Genomic DNA, 13,736 nt, shown 5'->3' on the forward strand with positions numbered 1-13,736 from the left:
TGCTATTACTTCTGCTTCTGTCACTTTGTACCTGATAATAAGTGATCTAGTTGTCAAGTGTGAGCCTTAGTTTTCTCATTTATCTTATTCATCTTTGTATTCTTGGTCCTCATCAAAGAGTATAGCATATAATTGATCTTAGTAAGTTTCTTGGATGAATTAATAAGTATGTCTTTCCGGATGAGCAATGTAGGTCATCAAACCATATCTGGCCCCCGTCTGTTTTTATCAATAAAGTCTTGTTGGATCACAGCCACACCCATTTAGTTGTATACTGTCTACTTTCATGGTCCAACCGTGGAATTGAGTACTTGTGACAGAGACTGTATAGTCCACAAACCTAAAATATTTACTGTTTGGCCCTTTACAGAAAAATCTTGCTGATGCCCTGGTCTAGACGTCTCTTTACTTCCACTCGGCATTGCTAGATAAAGGCTGAAAATGTCTTAGTCGCTGGTTTCCATTTATCTAGATTTTTAAAATAAGTAATAAAGCATTCTTTTTAGTCTGTCAAGTTACTACAAAGGTAATAAATTCCAGCAGCATTTGATTGCAATCTCGAGGATAATACTCTGGTATTATTGAACACCTCATTGAAGCTGGGTGTCTGCTAAATCGTGTCAATACCACATTCACAAGTCATCATTTTCTTCTCATATTTGAGGGACCTCAATGGAAAGTGGGATAGAAAGAGTCCCATTATACCTGGCTAAATGATAAAACGTCTAGCCTCATTTCAGTTAAAATTAGAGGAAGTAAAAGATTATTTCTAGAGGTTTATAAAGCAGGTTATGTGGCAGTTAAATGCATGAAAATATTTTTCTCATACCTGTTCTTTGAGTAGCCTAATAATAGAGTTTTGGTCTCTAGACTTGCAGAGCAATGGGCCTTTGTTCAGACAAGGTTAAGAAGAGAAAATTAAGCACTATCAGTTTTCTACTCATGAATTCTAAAGATTGTTATTCTAAGTTTATATGTTGCTATTAGCACATTGCCTGACTCAGAACATGCCTTAAAAAATATTTGCTGAATTAACATCCTGGCAGGTAGAACCTGGCTTTTCAAAATCTTTACAGGAATCACTTATTATTAATATATTTGCATTAAGCCTTTATACATTTGGAAGTAGTAAATTTTTTCATTGCTCAGAGGAGCATGGTTACATCTAGCTGAGATTTATAAATAAGACTTGATAAAGACCATACAAGTAGAGTAACCATTGAAGGACCTTGAGGAAAAAAAGGACAGATGAAGGCGTATAAGGCAGGGAGATGGCATTCACAGAGACTGGCACACAGAAGGTGAATTTAAAGGACTGGGCCTGTCCCAGCCTGCCTGAAGCAGTTTGTTTATGCAGGCTAGAGTGGTGTCATGTACAACTGCACAGGTAGGTTAAGTCTATAGTTCTAGAATGTAAATACCTTAGATACCTTACCACATTACTAGGAAACCACAAGATATTTGAATAGAGGAATGAAAAGGAAAAGCTTAGGTTTGGGAAAGACAAATTAGGAGACACTGTGAGGTGACACCCTCCAAGGAGGAACCATAGACAATGGCAGGAAAAATGCTACAAGAGCCCTTGACTCATAAGTCAACTAGATACAGGGGAAGAAAATGAGGAGGTCAAAACTGATCACAGAGTTTCTAACGTCAGAAAATATGTTCTTGTCATTAATTGAAAATAATAAATCAGAAACATTATGGGAGAAAGAGAACTAACTCATTTTTAACGGAGGAGGTTATGAGCTCAGGAAAGAAGCCAGGGCTGGGTGGCAGATTTGGGAGTCCCCATAATAAAGGAAGAAGTAGTCAAGAGTCTAATTGCAGTGAGCTTAAGGAGAATGCAGTCCAAGAAAATACCTTAGCGTGTATCTATTAGGAGACCATTTATTACCTTTGAAAATGAAGACCAGGTCGCCAGAGCTTAAAGCTAAGGCACCCAACCTGAGGGTTCAGACTTCTACTTGCTTGTGACAGTAGTACCGGAGAGATTTCAAAACGCCTAGTGGAAATTTTACATGAAGTTAAATAACAAACCAACAAAAATGACACTTTTTTTCTTTTGCTGAAATCTTACCAACCTAATATTGCTTTTTATGCACACTGGAAGTTTTGATGTGCGTTAAAGATGTATTTGATTGATTTAAAGTGGGGAAGTGCATTATTACTTAGTCTTCCCTCTTCAGCCTTTTGAAAGCATTCATTTAAGCGTTCCTTGGAACACACTTTGGTAAAAGTATGAGATAATGGTGTGAGGTTGCCTAGCAGCAGGGTCTGTCATGGGCCGAATCAGGCTTTTAGTCCCAAGATGTCCAAATCACTGTAACACTAATAGGTTACAGAAAGTTTCCATGTCCATTGTCTCATCTGGTCCTCTTGCCACTCATTAAAACACCTCTCAGCGAACTCTAATTCAGAAAATAATTAGGTAGTCTCCTTTTTAACTTTGCACAGTCCTAACCATTAAGAGTTGCTTTAGGATTGGTCTGGAAGAATATGGCACTTTCTTTTCTTTGGCTTCTATTAAGAAAACTGAGGGGACAGGCCCAGTGGTGCAGCAGTTAAGTTTGCACGTTCTGCTTCTCAGCGGCCCGGAGTTGGCTGGTTTGGATCCCTGGTGTGGACATGGCACCGCCTGGCAAAAGCCATGCTGTGGTAGGCTTCCCACGCATAAAGTAGAGGAAGATGGGCATGGATGTTAGCTCAGGGCCGGTCGTCCTCAGCAAAAAGAGGAGGATTGGCAGTAGTTAGCTCAGGGTTAATCTTCCTCAAAAAAAAAAAAATTGAAAATCTGTTTTTTTCTAATGTCCATTAGTGAAATCCCCTCAGAAGGCATTTGTGCCGTGTCTGTGGATTTTTTAATGTATATGTGTCGCATCTGTGGCAATTCAGTTACCCAAAGAGTAATGATGCAAATATCCATAATAAATATCTGAGGCTAGAAGTAGATTTTGACATGGACATATTTCCAACTCTCGTATTTCATTATGTACACTTAAAGGAATTGGTTATTGTAATCTGAGTATCATTAAAATTATGAAAAACTCATTGCTAAAAATCCTTAGAACGTTTGCCAGTGTTCTGTGCTCCTTTAGAACTTTGAACATAGACTCCTAAATGAGAAGTGCGTGTGCACTTCGTGTTTTCTAAGTATGTGTGTTTGGAAATTTCTCCTGAAATAAACAAAATTTTACACAAAATTAACCTGCTTATGTTCGAGGTTAATTGAACACTTTCTTAAGAGGACTATTCTCTATACACTTCATGCCAGAAAGTTGCTGGAATATTTTTTTTAATTTTAAAAAGATAGGGACATACGGGGCCAGCCCAGTGGCACAGCAGTTAAGTTCGCGCGCTACACTTTGGTGGCCCGGGGTTCACCAGTTTGCATCCCCAGCACAGACCTCTTTACCACTCATCAAGCCATGCTGTGGCAGATGTCCCACGTATGAAATAGAGGAAGATGGGCACAGATGTTAGCTCAGGGCCAGTCTTCCTCAGCAGAATGAGGAGGATTGGTGGCAGATGTTAGCTCAGGGCTAATCTTCCTCAAAAAAAAAAAAAAAGATAAAGACATACAGAGACCAACAAACAATTAGGAAGGAGTAGTTTCACACACAGATATGCATCAAATTTAAACCACCCTTTGTTAATCATCTCAAGTAACTGGATATGCTGAAACATAACACCAAACAGCATCCTTTGCTAAATAGCTCCAGGTAGAGACTTGTCCAGGGGGAATAAGTGCCACCCGTGGAATCCAGTTCCTACATTGGACGTTGAACTCCACCCACAAAGCTTCTCCTCTGATTGGTTTTTGGGCATTGTGTGTCCCCATCCCCCAGCAGCTGCTGCCCTTTAGAGTGCCAGCATCACTCAAAGAGGCAAAGATCATTCAGCTCCAAACACTAAGGAGATTTTAGCATCTTCCACATCCTGAGAGGCCAGCTAAGTTGTGCCCCAGCCTAACTTCGAAGAGAGAGCTTTCATAGATATAAATGTTTTATAGCTGAGCTACTGTTTGAGGAGTCTTCCCCATGTTCTGCCCTTCTCTGTCCCAGGACTGGTCAAAGGCCATTAGCAAGAGAGACCAGAAGGGGAAGTTGTAACTGTCACTTTCTCCCTAAATCTCCTAGACTCTCAGGGGTGGTGTTACACTGGACTTGGGAGATAAGGGGGAAGTGGGCTGGGTTCCTGTCAGAAGGCACTAAAACCAAAGGCAACAAAGACATGGAGAACAGAGCCCAGGCATTTGAAGCAAAGAGCTGGAGCCAGAGAAGGAACAAAAGGAAAGTCATGTTGGTCCCTACTTTGAACGTAAAAGATGATTTGATAGTGTTTATTCTTGCTTATTTTGTTCATTCCAAGGTATTTGAAGCTAAAACTCTTTGTGATAACTATTAGGCCTTTGTCCAACAGGACCTCTCCTGGCTTAATTGAGTGTTCCTCAGTATTGCTATGTTTTCTGTATCTTAAAAAAGAAAGCACTCATTATTTTCTTTTACAGTTAGGAATTGAGGCAAACCCCCTACATTCAGAGATGCACTGACTTTTGACTCATGGCTTTCAAAAAATGATAATAATCGGTCTTTTTCACATATGTGTATGTCCTAGATGGTGCCAAAGCTCCCACATCACTAAGGGCATCCAGTTCATTGGTGATGCAAGGAGGAAAAATTAAGCGGAAGTTTGTGGATCTGGGGTAAGCACTTCATAATATAAAAAGCAAGCCATCTGTAAAAGAAGGATTAAAGGAGAAAATGTCGCCTTCCCCTTTCTGACTGTGTGCTGTCATTATAGGGCACCTTTGCGAAGGAATTCCAACAAGGGAAAGAAATGGAAAGAAAAAGAAGCCAATAGGTTTTCTCCAGGTAGCAGGTACAGGTGGGCGATTCAGAACCCAGATTTATCTCTGTATCTAAACTTTCTGGCCACCTCCCGTTGTTAACCAAAATCAATGGTCAGTATCTTTGAGCTGAAGTGATAAACCTAGAGGTGAGATGAGAGACAAATTGTACAGTCTGTATTTGTCTTACTCCAGTTATAGCCTACACCTGGCCTTGGGTATAGCCATTGGCTTAATTACAGAATTACGGTCACATGAACAGTTTCAATAAATGTTTATCTAAATACAGCGTAAAAATATCTGTGTGATACATCTGTTAGACATATTTCAGGTTTTTTGTCTGGCCACCCACAGTACTAGTGTCTTCTCTTTTTGTTCAGTCCGAAAGGGGAATTTTGCATTTAAGTACCTTGTTGGCTTTCAAGACTGTTCTGTCCACATGCATGTAAGAATGACAGCATCTCTTGTCGGACTCAGCTGTCTGATTGACTTTTGCAGGCCCTGTCAACAATGCTTACTGTTCAGTAAGGACTTTCCTATGGAGAAGTGAGGTTTGTACAGCGTGCTGTCAAGTTTCCCCAATTTTATTGTGAGATTACATAATTTTAGACTTAGGTTTGTATAGGGAGACAGTAAAGCATAGAGCTCTGAAGTCTGACTGCCGAGGTTGAATCAGAGCTCTCCCAGTTACTCCCCTTACAATCACGGACAAGTTATTTAGCCTCTGTGCCTCTGTTTTCTCATATGTGAAATGAGAATAATAACAGGACCTATCTCATAACATCAGTATAAGGATTAAATGAGTTTTCACGTAAAACATTTAAAATGGTACCTGGCACATAGGAGGTATTCAAAAATAATAATAAGGTAAAAATTTGCTCGTCGTTATCATTTGAAAGTTACAAGGAAGTTTTCTATTTATCATCTCATTTGATCTTTACAGTTAGATTGAGAGGGCAGATAATAGTACCATACTTGATTGATAAAGAACTTTACCTTCATACAATTTAACTGATTAGCCCAGGGTTATGCAACAGGCAATTAATGTCAGTTAGCTGGGGCTTGTGCTTCCTGTCTAGATGTCTTTCCAACACTCCATGTCACCTCTTGTGCATCTAATGACATTTATATTTCTTCATGAAATTTGGGATTCATCTCAATAGCATAGAATAAGGAAGAAACATACGAAGTGCTAAGTAAGAATAAACAACTGTAAAATTGTTTGGAGACCACTTATCCATTTTATAGGTTGTCCCCTGCTGTTTCCTTTTTTTCTTTTTCTCTTTTCTGGCATCAACGTGGGAAAAAATTATACCTTCTTCCTGGGATTATAGAAGAATGGGTTGGGGGATGAAAGGAGAAAATTCCCAAATTAATTATTTTTGTTAGTCTAGGTTTCCTTTATGCTGTACAGTGGAGCAAGGGTAGAAAGCTCTCTATATTGAGCACAAAAATCTCAGGAAAAATAAGGCTATAATGTAACTCAAAAGCGACTTAACTTTGTGTAGTTTTGGAGTGAGAAATATAAAACAGTCTACTCTGTGCCTTAAAATTAAGAATAGAAAACTGTTAAATATACTCAAGAAAAAAACAACAACAAATAATGTAACTGTTTAAGAGAGAGAGAGATGCCCAAATACACAATGGGACAATGGGAGAGTAGCTTGGACACTTGTGAAGTGGCACTCTCCTCTCTTTGGTCCCTGGACTTCTGAGTCACTACCTCTAACCTTTAAGCCTCCGCCCTAGAAGGGATGTCAGCACAGGCATCCAGCAGAGGGTAGAAGATTGGACTAAATTTCCTCATCATACCCAGACAGTATCACCTCCTTGTATAAATTCCAGGTGGAAAACAAGCAAATCTTGGTTCTGTTGGTGAGTGCTCACCTTTCCCTAGGCAGAACCGTGGCTAGTCAGGGGAGGGCTGCTGTCAGCACGTGGCTTCACCACAGCTAATGGCAGCTTTTGAACCAGTAGCCAGCCAGGCGTCTAGCTAGGCTGCCTAGTGAGCTCTGTATTTGTAAAACACTAACTCTGCTTCAGTAGTCACATATAGTTCCATGTGTACCAATGTGACCAAATAGTTTTCTATTACAACCATAATTTTATAATTATTTGTAATTCCAGAGGACTTTTGACAGGACTGAAAGGAATTCATGTAACTGAAATAGTAGAAAAACAGGGAAGAAGAGGGAATTTTTCTGTTTCAAAAAAATAACTTTTTGAGGGGCTGGCCCCGTGGCCGAGTGGTTAAATTCGCGCACTCTGCTGCAGGCGGCCCACTGGTTCGTTGGTTCAAATCCTGGGCGTGGACGTGGCACTGCTCATCAAACCACGCTGAGGCAGCGTCCCACATGCCACAACTAGAAGGACCCACAACGAAGAATATACAACTATGTACCGGGGGGCTTTGGGGAGAAAAAGGGAAAGAATAAAATCTTTAAAAAAAAAATAACTTTTTGAGCTGTCACAGTAATTGGTTAACACTAATCAAATCTAATGACAGCCTATGTTCTCCTGTGTCAATTGATCATGGGCCCAGAACCTTATAAAACATATTCCAGGAAGAACAGTTACTGCCCAATAGCATCCTAATGCGCTTGAGTTGGTTTCACAGGGCCCCTGAAGGTAGTTGGCGATAAGTACCATCAGCTGCAGGGTCCCACCGCGATTGTGAAGAACTCAGAGGAAACTCATCCCCCTGTGAGGCTTTCTCAGAGAAAGGAAGGCGTGATTCACGGACTGAGTTAGTAATCTTATCTCTTAGGCTTTTCATCTGGTTCTTATAAGGTTGTGATGAGGTCATAGTATCAGTTATAACCCGAGTCTGTTAAACTTTAAAGAGGCAAGACATTGCTGAATTGGGTCTTGGTTTTAGTTTGTGGGGGTTTTTCCCCCAAAGAGTAAAGAGTTTATGGTATTTCTTGGGGAGACATCATGACTGAAATAGGTGACCAACATGAAACAAATAGATGAAGTTAAAATAATAATAGTAAATAAACTTTACAAAGAAATATGTTTTGGTTCTATCCTTTTAAAATACGTGTTCAGTGAACATTCTGATTTAAACAGGTAATATAGTACTATGATTACAAAAGCAGGAAACATTTAGTTGTCAGAGCTTGTTCATCCCTTAAAGTACACACTGAAGAGTAAAATAAAATATGATCCTAAATTCTAGAGTAGACAGCCACTGATGTCAGTGGAGTGTCTACTTTGGAGCTCTGTGGGAGAAGCTCCTAGTTCAGTCACTGAATGGAGAGACGTGTGAGCAGATAGTGTATCTCAGAACAGGGCGAGGTGGTGGCATGTGGGAAACTCACAGGGAAGGGAGATGGCACTTCTCTGTGGAAGTGAATCTGCATTCACCTTAGAAGTGTTAAGAGTGGAAAAAACAGTGAGCTGGAATCTAAGTATTCATCCTGACTTTGCCATAGGTGAGGTGGACTAAAACTACTGATCTCTAATTCCCCACCCATCTCTGTCTGCACTGTCCAGTATGGTAGCCTCTAGTCAGGTGTGGCTCTTGAGCGCTTGAAATGTGGCTAGTCTATATTGAGCTGTGTTGTAGATGAAAATGCATACTGACTTTCAAAGACTCAGTATTAAAAAAAAGAATGTGAAATATCTTAGTAATAATTTTATAATACTGATTACATGTTGAAATAATTTTTGAAGTAAATAAAATATATTATAAAAATTAATTTTACCTCTTTTTTTTATGTGGCCACTAGAAAATTTTACTTTACATGTGTAGTTCATATTATATGTCTCTTGGACAGTATTGATCTTTAAGATTCTATGAAAAACAAGTACTCTTGATTTCTAACTCATTATTTACTTGGTCTGTAAATTAGTACATATTCATGTGTTTGTTTATTCTTTTTTATCTGTATGTACTCCTCTTTGTTCCAAATATAATTTGTTTATATACAAAACTACATATGATATAGCAATATAATTTACATAAAAAGTAAATTGGATAGGGAAAAATAAGATGAAGGAAAAAGTAGGGTTGGTACTTAAAATAGAACATCTTCACCAATACCTTCATAGTAAATATCACAGTGGCCTTCAGTAAGAGCCAAAAGCATAATGTCAAAATGGTTAAGAGCCTGGATTCAAATCCCAGCTCTACCACTTATCGTTTTGGGTGAGTTACTTAACCTCTCTGTGCCTCAGTTTCCTCATCTGTGAGATGGAAGCATATACATACCTCTTCAGGTCTTTGGGAGGACTGAAAGAATCACATTTAAGCGCATTTTAAGTCCTTAATAAATAGAAACAGCTATCAATATCATTAAGATTTAAAGCAATTCTGATGGCAGGGATGTAAAACAAAGTGTTCTCCATATGCATTTTGCTGACTGTCTCATTCATCCGAGGGTGACTTTGGTAATATCTTGAAGAATGAATAGACAATGTGGATTATAGTTCAGACAGCCCTTCGTAGATGTTTCTCTCAAAGAAGCTTTAGATAAATTATGGCGTTTCTGTGAGTTTGAGATCATACCCCATGACAAGTACCTGGAGGGCAGCTCTGTCCTGTTGCTGCCCCTGAGCTGGAGTAGAAACACACTGACCTTTCAGAAGAGCCAAGGAGCAGGATGAGCACATGTGCATGAGGGAAAAATGCTACTCCTCTGCCTAAGCCTGGCCCACAGAGGCACATCAGAGAGGAGCCAACATTTTCCTTAAAAAATGATGTGTAAAAAATGCACTTGTAAATGGCTGACAGAGAATGGCCCTTAGCGAATGGCAGAATAATTTGAGCCTTTGAGTCTGGACAGTTTTAAAGCAAGCGTTACTGAGCCACTGTGTGGCCATGAACAGTGATGACAGAAACTCAGTGAAGGTCCTGTGGAATGCTTAACTTTGGCAGTATAACTTGTATAAGTTCTCCCCTTCACTTGAGATTTTTAATGTCTAAAGGTAGCTTTGTTCTTAAAAAGAAGATTATTTGGGTTATAAATTAAGAGTAATTTATTAAAGTCTCCAACTTTAAAACCTAGCTATTTTTGAGTTTCAGTTCAACTTACAAATCTTGTCATTTTGTTTAAACATCTAGTTAAATTATAAATAACATAAAAGCAGTCATTTTCTTAGAGACCTTTGAATAATGCTAGCTTAACCTCAGTAGAGCAGAATTATTTCCCCATAATTGTCTCTCCTGTTCTTAGCTGTATTTATAAGTTTAATCTATTCCATTTTCTTTGTAAATACTTCCCAATGCCTAAAACCTGATAAACTTACATTCCTAAGAAGTCAACACTTTTCTATACTTTAAAAAACTCTCAAAAACCTAAGTTAAAATGATATCTGTAGTCACGCTCAGCATCCCAGTATTCTTATCAATGTGGTTATTTTGCATCTTAATCAGTTAAATATATCAAGATAGAATCAATAGACAAATTTCTCTCTCAGATTTCTAATACGCATTTTCGTAAGTCCTGAGCAATATATTTATTATTCCTAAACTTAACATTTTTATTTTGATAACATGAATTTTATTTAAATGACCATCTTGCTATTTCATTTTAAACCTTCCCAGTATGGGGAGACTCATTAAGGGAACAATTTCTCCATTTCAAATGAGTATGGAGGAGGAAGAAAATATCTTTTTCCCTCTACCTTCCTAGGTTCTCTGGCTGGAGCCTTGTTAATCAGACTTACAAAAGACAGATTAACAAGGAAAAAGCATACAAATGTATTTAATATGTTTCATGTGATACAGAAGCATTCATAAGGAAATGAAGCCTCCAAGAAGGAGTTAAGCCTGAGCACTTTTATACTAGGTTTCATGAAGAGTGGAAAGTGGTGGAAAAATGTGACAGGACAAAAGGGTATAAGCTAAGGGTAGTAAACTGGGGGAAAGTTAGCATGGCCTGTTCCTTCATTCAGATTCCTCTTGGTGTCCCTCCATCTATAGAGATAAGGATGCTCCTTTCCTCCTATAGAGAGGACGCCTCTCACATGAGGGTCTAATGACCTGCTTCAGGGGAGATGGGAGAGGTCAGAGAGCCCTTCCTGCATCTGTTATTTGTCAAATTCCTCAGCTTAAAATATTTGCTATGCCAGGGTGCTGTATTTTGGGGTAGCGTCTCCTGATCCCTGTCGTAAGTTAAGGCTGAATGCTCTACAGTGACCATCTCAGATGGTCTGTTGGTTATGGAATTGAGATTTAGACCGTAACTCAAGATCTGGAAGGAGGATGTGTTTCTTCAGGGTGATTGGCCTGAGCTGAAGGTGGACATCTGCCTGTGATAGTGTTATCTGTTAGGGTCTCCAAGCTCCCTGCAGAAGGGGCTGGCTTTACAACCTCAGTCTCCTTGGTGGATGCTAGAACCTTACAGAATCACTTCATCTGATTTGAGTAAATGGAAGTCTGCAACTCTTCCTCTGGTTGCACCTAACTTTCTTCATTTAACCTTCTTTTTACCACCTGCTTGAATTCTATATTCTGTTTATACTTTTTCTGTTCTGGCAGTTTCTGAAATCCTAATTACATTTTGATGACATATAATTAGATTCTGAATACTTCATACACCTTGCATTCAAAGTTAAAACAAACCAAAAGAATCATCATGGAATGTTTACTTGAGCAATTTAATTTTGGGGTGCTAGCCTCCAGTAAACTGATTTCAAGATATATGTAAATGAGTTAATTGCTCTATAGAGTTATTAACTATAAACCATTTAAATGCCAGGAAACAGTTACTATCTGAGCCCCCCTCACCCCCCATGACATTTTAGGAGTACGAAGACTTAATTTCAAGCCATTCTTTCTCCCTTTTCCTAACAATAAAAGAATCAGGCATCTAGCTGTGATTTGTGATTCTATTTTTTTTCCCAGAAATAATAGAGAGCCATCAGTGTACAAGCTAAAACAAAGAAGGTGAAGGAAGTACAGAACACATACCTGTTTTGATCCTCTAGAAGTTATTTTTAGATCCATTAAGTATTCATTTCTACCAATCTTGATTTTTCAAGGAGATTATTAAGATCTGTACAGAGCTATGCACCTTAGCCCATAACCTGCCCTTACAGTCAAAAGAGTTAAGAAGGGAAGGAGGGAGGGAAGAAAGGAAGGAAGGCTGGGTGGAGGGAAGGGCAGATTTTATGTTATTCTTAACAAATTTTTCCATAAAGCAAAACAGACTATAAGAGAGGTCAGTAATAGAAAAACTGTTACCAAACTCTCTCTGCTCCTTTTTTATGCACAAGAGTTCAGTTTATCCAGAAAGAAATTGGTATTTATTTTAGAAAGCATGTCTGGTAAGCTGATGGGTCTATAATTTTAAAGTAATGGAGAGTTTGCTTTTTTAAATGAATATTCTATAGTCTAGGTCCAAGCAAATGGAAGCATACCACTGTTCACTTCTTTAAGGATACTGGGAAACAAACAGAGGTTACGTCAGTTCATGGAGTTTTAGAGTCAAGGATGCACAAGGAAATGAGGGGAGCAGGATACAGCCTCAGCAGGGGCACAGCCAGACCTCCTGGAGAACTGGAGAATAATCTTCAAAATACCCCAGGACCTGGTGCTTTGCAGCAGTGAGGACAGTGGTTGTCTTCTTAGAAGTGGGTTTTCACTGCCTTCTACGTGGCTGTTCCTCTGTTGCTTCCATTATCTTGGTGTGTGAAGCTGGAGAAGAAAGCCTCTGGCTATCACCTGAGGCTGGGCTTCCCTCATGTCGTTCTTCATACCCACACTGTGGCCTCTGGACCACTGTGGCCTCTGTCTTCAATGCTAGATGTCCAAGTCCATGTGGAATTATTAATCTTGACTATTTTCCTGGCAGTGAGAATTTTATGAATGAGTTTAATTAGATGTGGTCTTCAGATTTTGTTTGAAATGTTGCCTGGCCAAGATTTGAACTACCTAAAGTCTTTTTCAAATAAAGCATTAGAGTGACAACAATTAGGCAACAATATTCTTATTTCCTGCCTATTAAAAAAAATGGTAGAGGTAGTTCTAAAAGCATTGTTACAAAGGCATTCACTTGAGAGTAGGACAAGATAGTCATGCTGTCATTAATTGTGACCTATTTATAAACCTTAAAACAGTACCCATATATTTAAGCACTGACATACCTTATTTGAATTATGGATGGAACTCCTAAAAAATTTCTCATGTTACTTTGATTAATTGATTCAGAATTGTATAACCAAAGGGGAAAATAATCATGGCGTCCAGTTTATCCTAAATATGCCCAATTGTAAGAATGTGGGACTACAGAGAAAATATTTTTATGTTTGTGCATAATTAGAGCTTTCTAAGCATTTTTACTGGAATCTGGGACCTGAGCTAAAAGATAAGCCTTAGAAGTTAAATTGTGACTGGATAGATGGTGAGCACTGCAGAGGGATTTACCTCCCCAGAGGTTATGTGGTTACATTACAAGGAGCGAGGTTCGGGAGAGGGAGATGAGACACAGCTGCACGGAGACATTCCCAAGGTTGCAAAGCTGGAGACATTAGTCTTATCTCCCCCTAACTACATATATTGCTTTCCAAAGGATAAGAACCCAAGATCCTTCCCAAGTTGAATTTGTTTACACTAAAGAGATAAGATTTCTCTCCCTCAATCTGGGTGGTGGGGGTAGGGAGGCAGCTGTCCCTCTCCTCTTTGACCATCCAGATGCACATTTTTTAGATTCCTTACCTACAGTGTAGACCAATTATAGGATGACAGCTGGTTCTCATTGTGTCACCCTGGAGAGAGGAAATTAGGGTATGGGGAACGAGCGCAGTCATTTTCTGTAGGTAAATAAGAACCTATTCTGCTCCAGAGACCTGCTGTTTGCATTCAGGATAATATTAATAAATATGGATATTAAAAACTGTAAGAGTCAGTTCAGACATGGGCTAAAATATAGATTTCAGG

General features: G+C 39.0%; 1 protein-coding gene across 14 annotated transcripts in view; it reads left to right on the forward strand.

The window, feature by feature from the left end:
• PPP1R9A (protein phosphatase 1 regulatory subunit 9A) overlaps nt 1-13,736 on the forward strand; it is a 314,721-nt gene that overhangs the window by 288,003 nt on the left and 12,982 nt on the right. For 6 of the 14 annotated variants that reach the window (XM_046670458.1, XM_046670459.1, XM_046670466.1 and 3 more), the window contains 2 exons: nt 4,618-4,705; nt 4,804-4,887. The exons of 3 other annotated variants lie outside the window; for them this stretch is intronic. In XM_046670458.1, the coding sequence (XP_046526414.1) occupies nt 4,618-4,705; nt 4,804-4,887 (172 nt within the window). The remainder of the gene's footprint in view (nt 1-4,617; nt 4,706-4,803; nt 4,888-13,736) is intronic. 5 more of the 14 variants (XM_046670460.1, XM_046670462.1, XM_046670464.1 and 2 more) reach the window with 2 other exon arrangements.

The sequence above is a fragment of the Equus quagga genome, chromosome 8, assembly GCF_021613505.1.
Source record: "Equus quagga isolate Etosha38 chromosome 8, UCLA_HA_Equagga_1.0, whole genome shotgun sequence".
In the NCBI taxonomy this organism is placed as follows: Eukaryota; Metazoa; Chordata; class Mammalia; order Perissodactyla; family Equidae; genus Equus; species Equus quagga.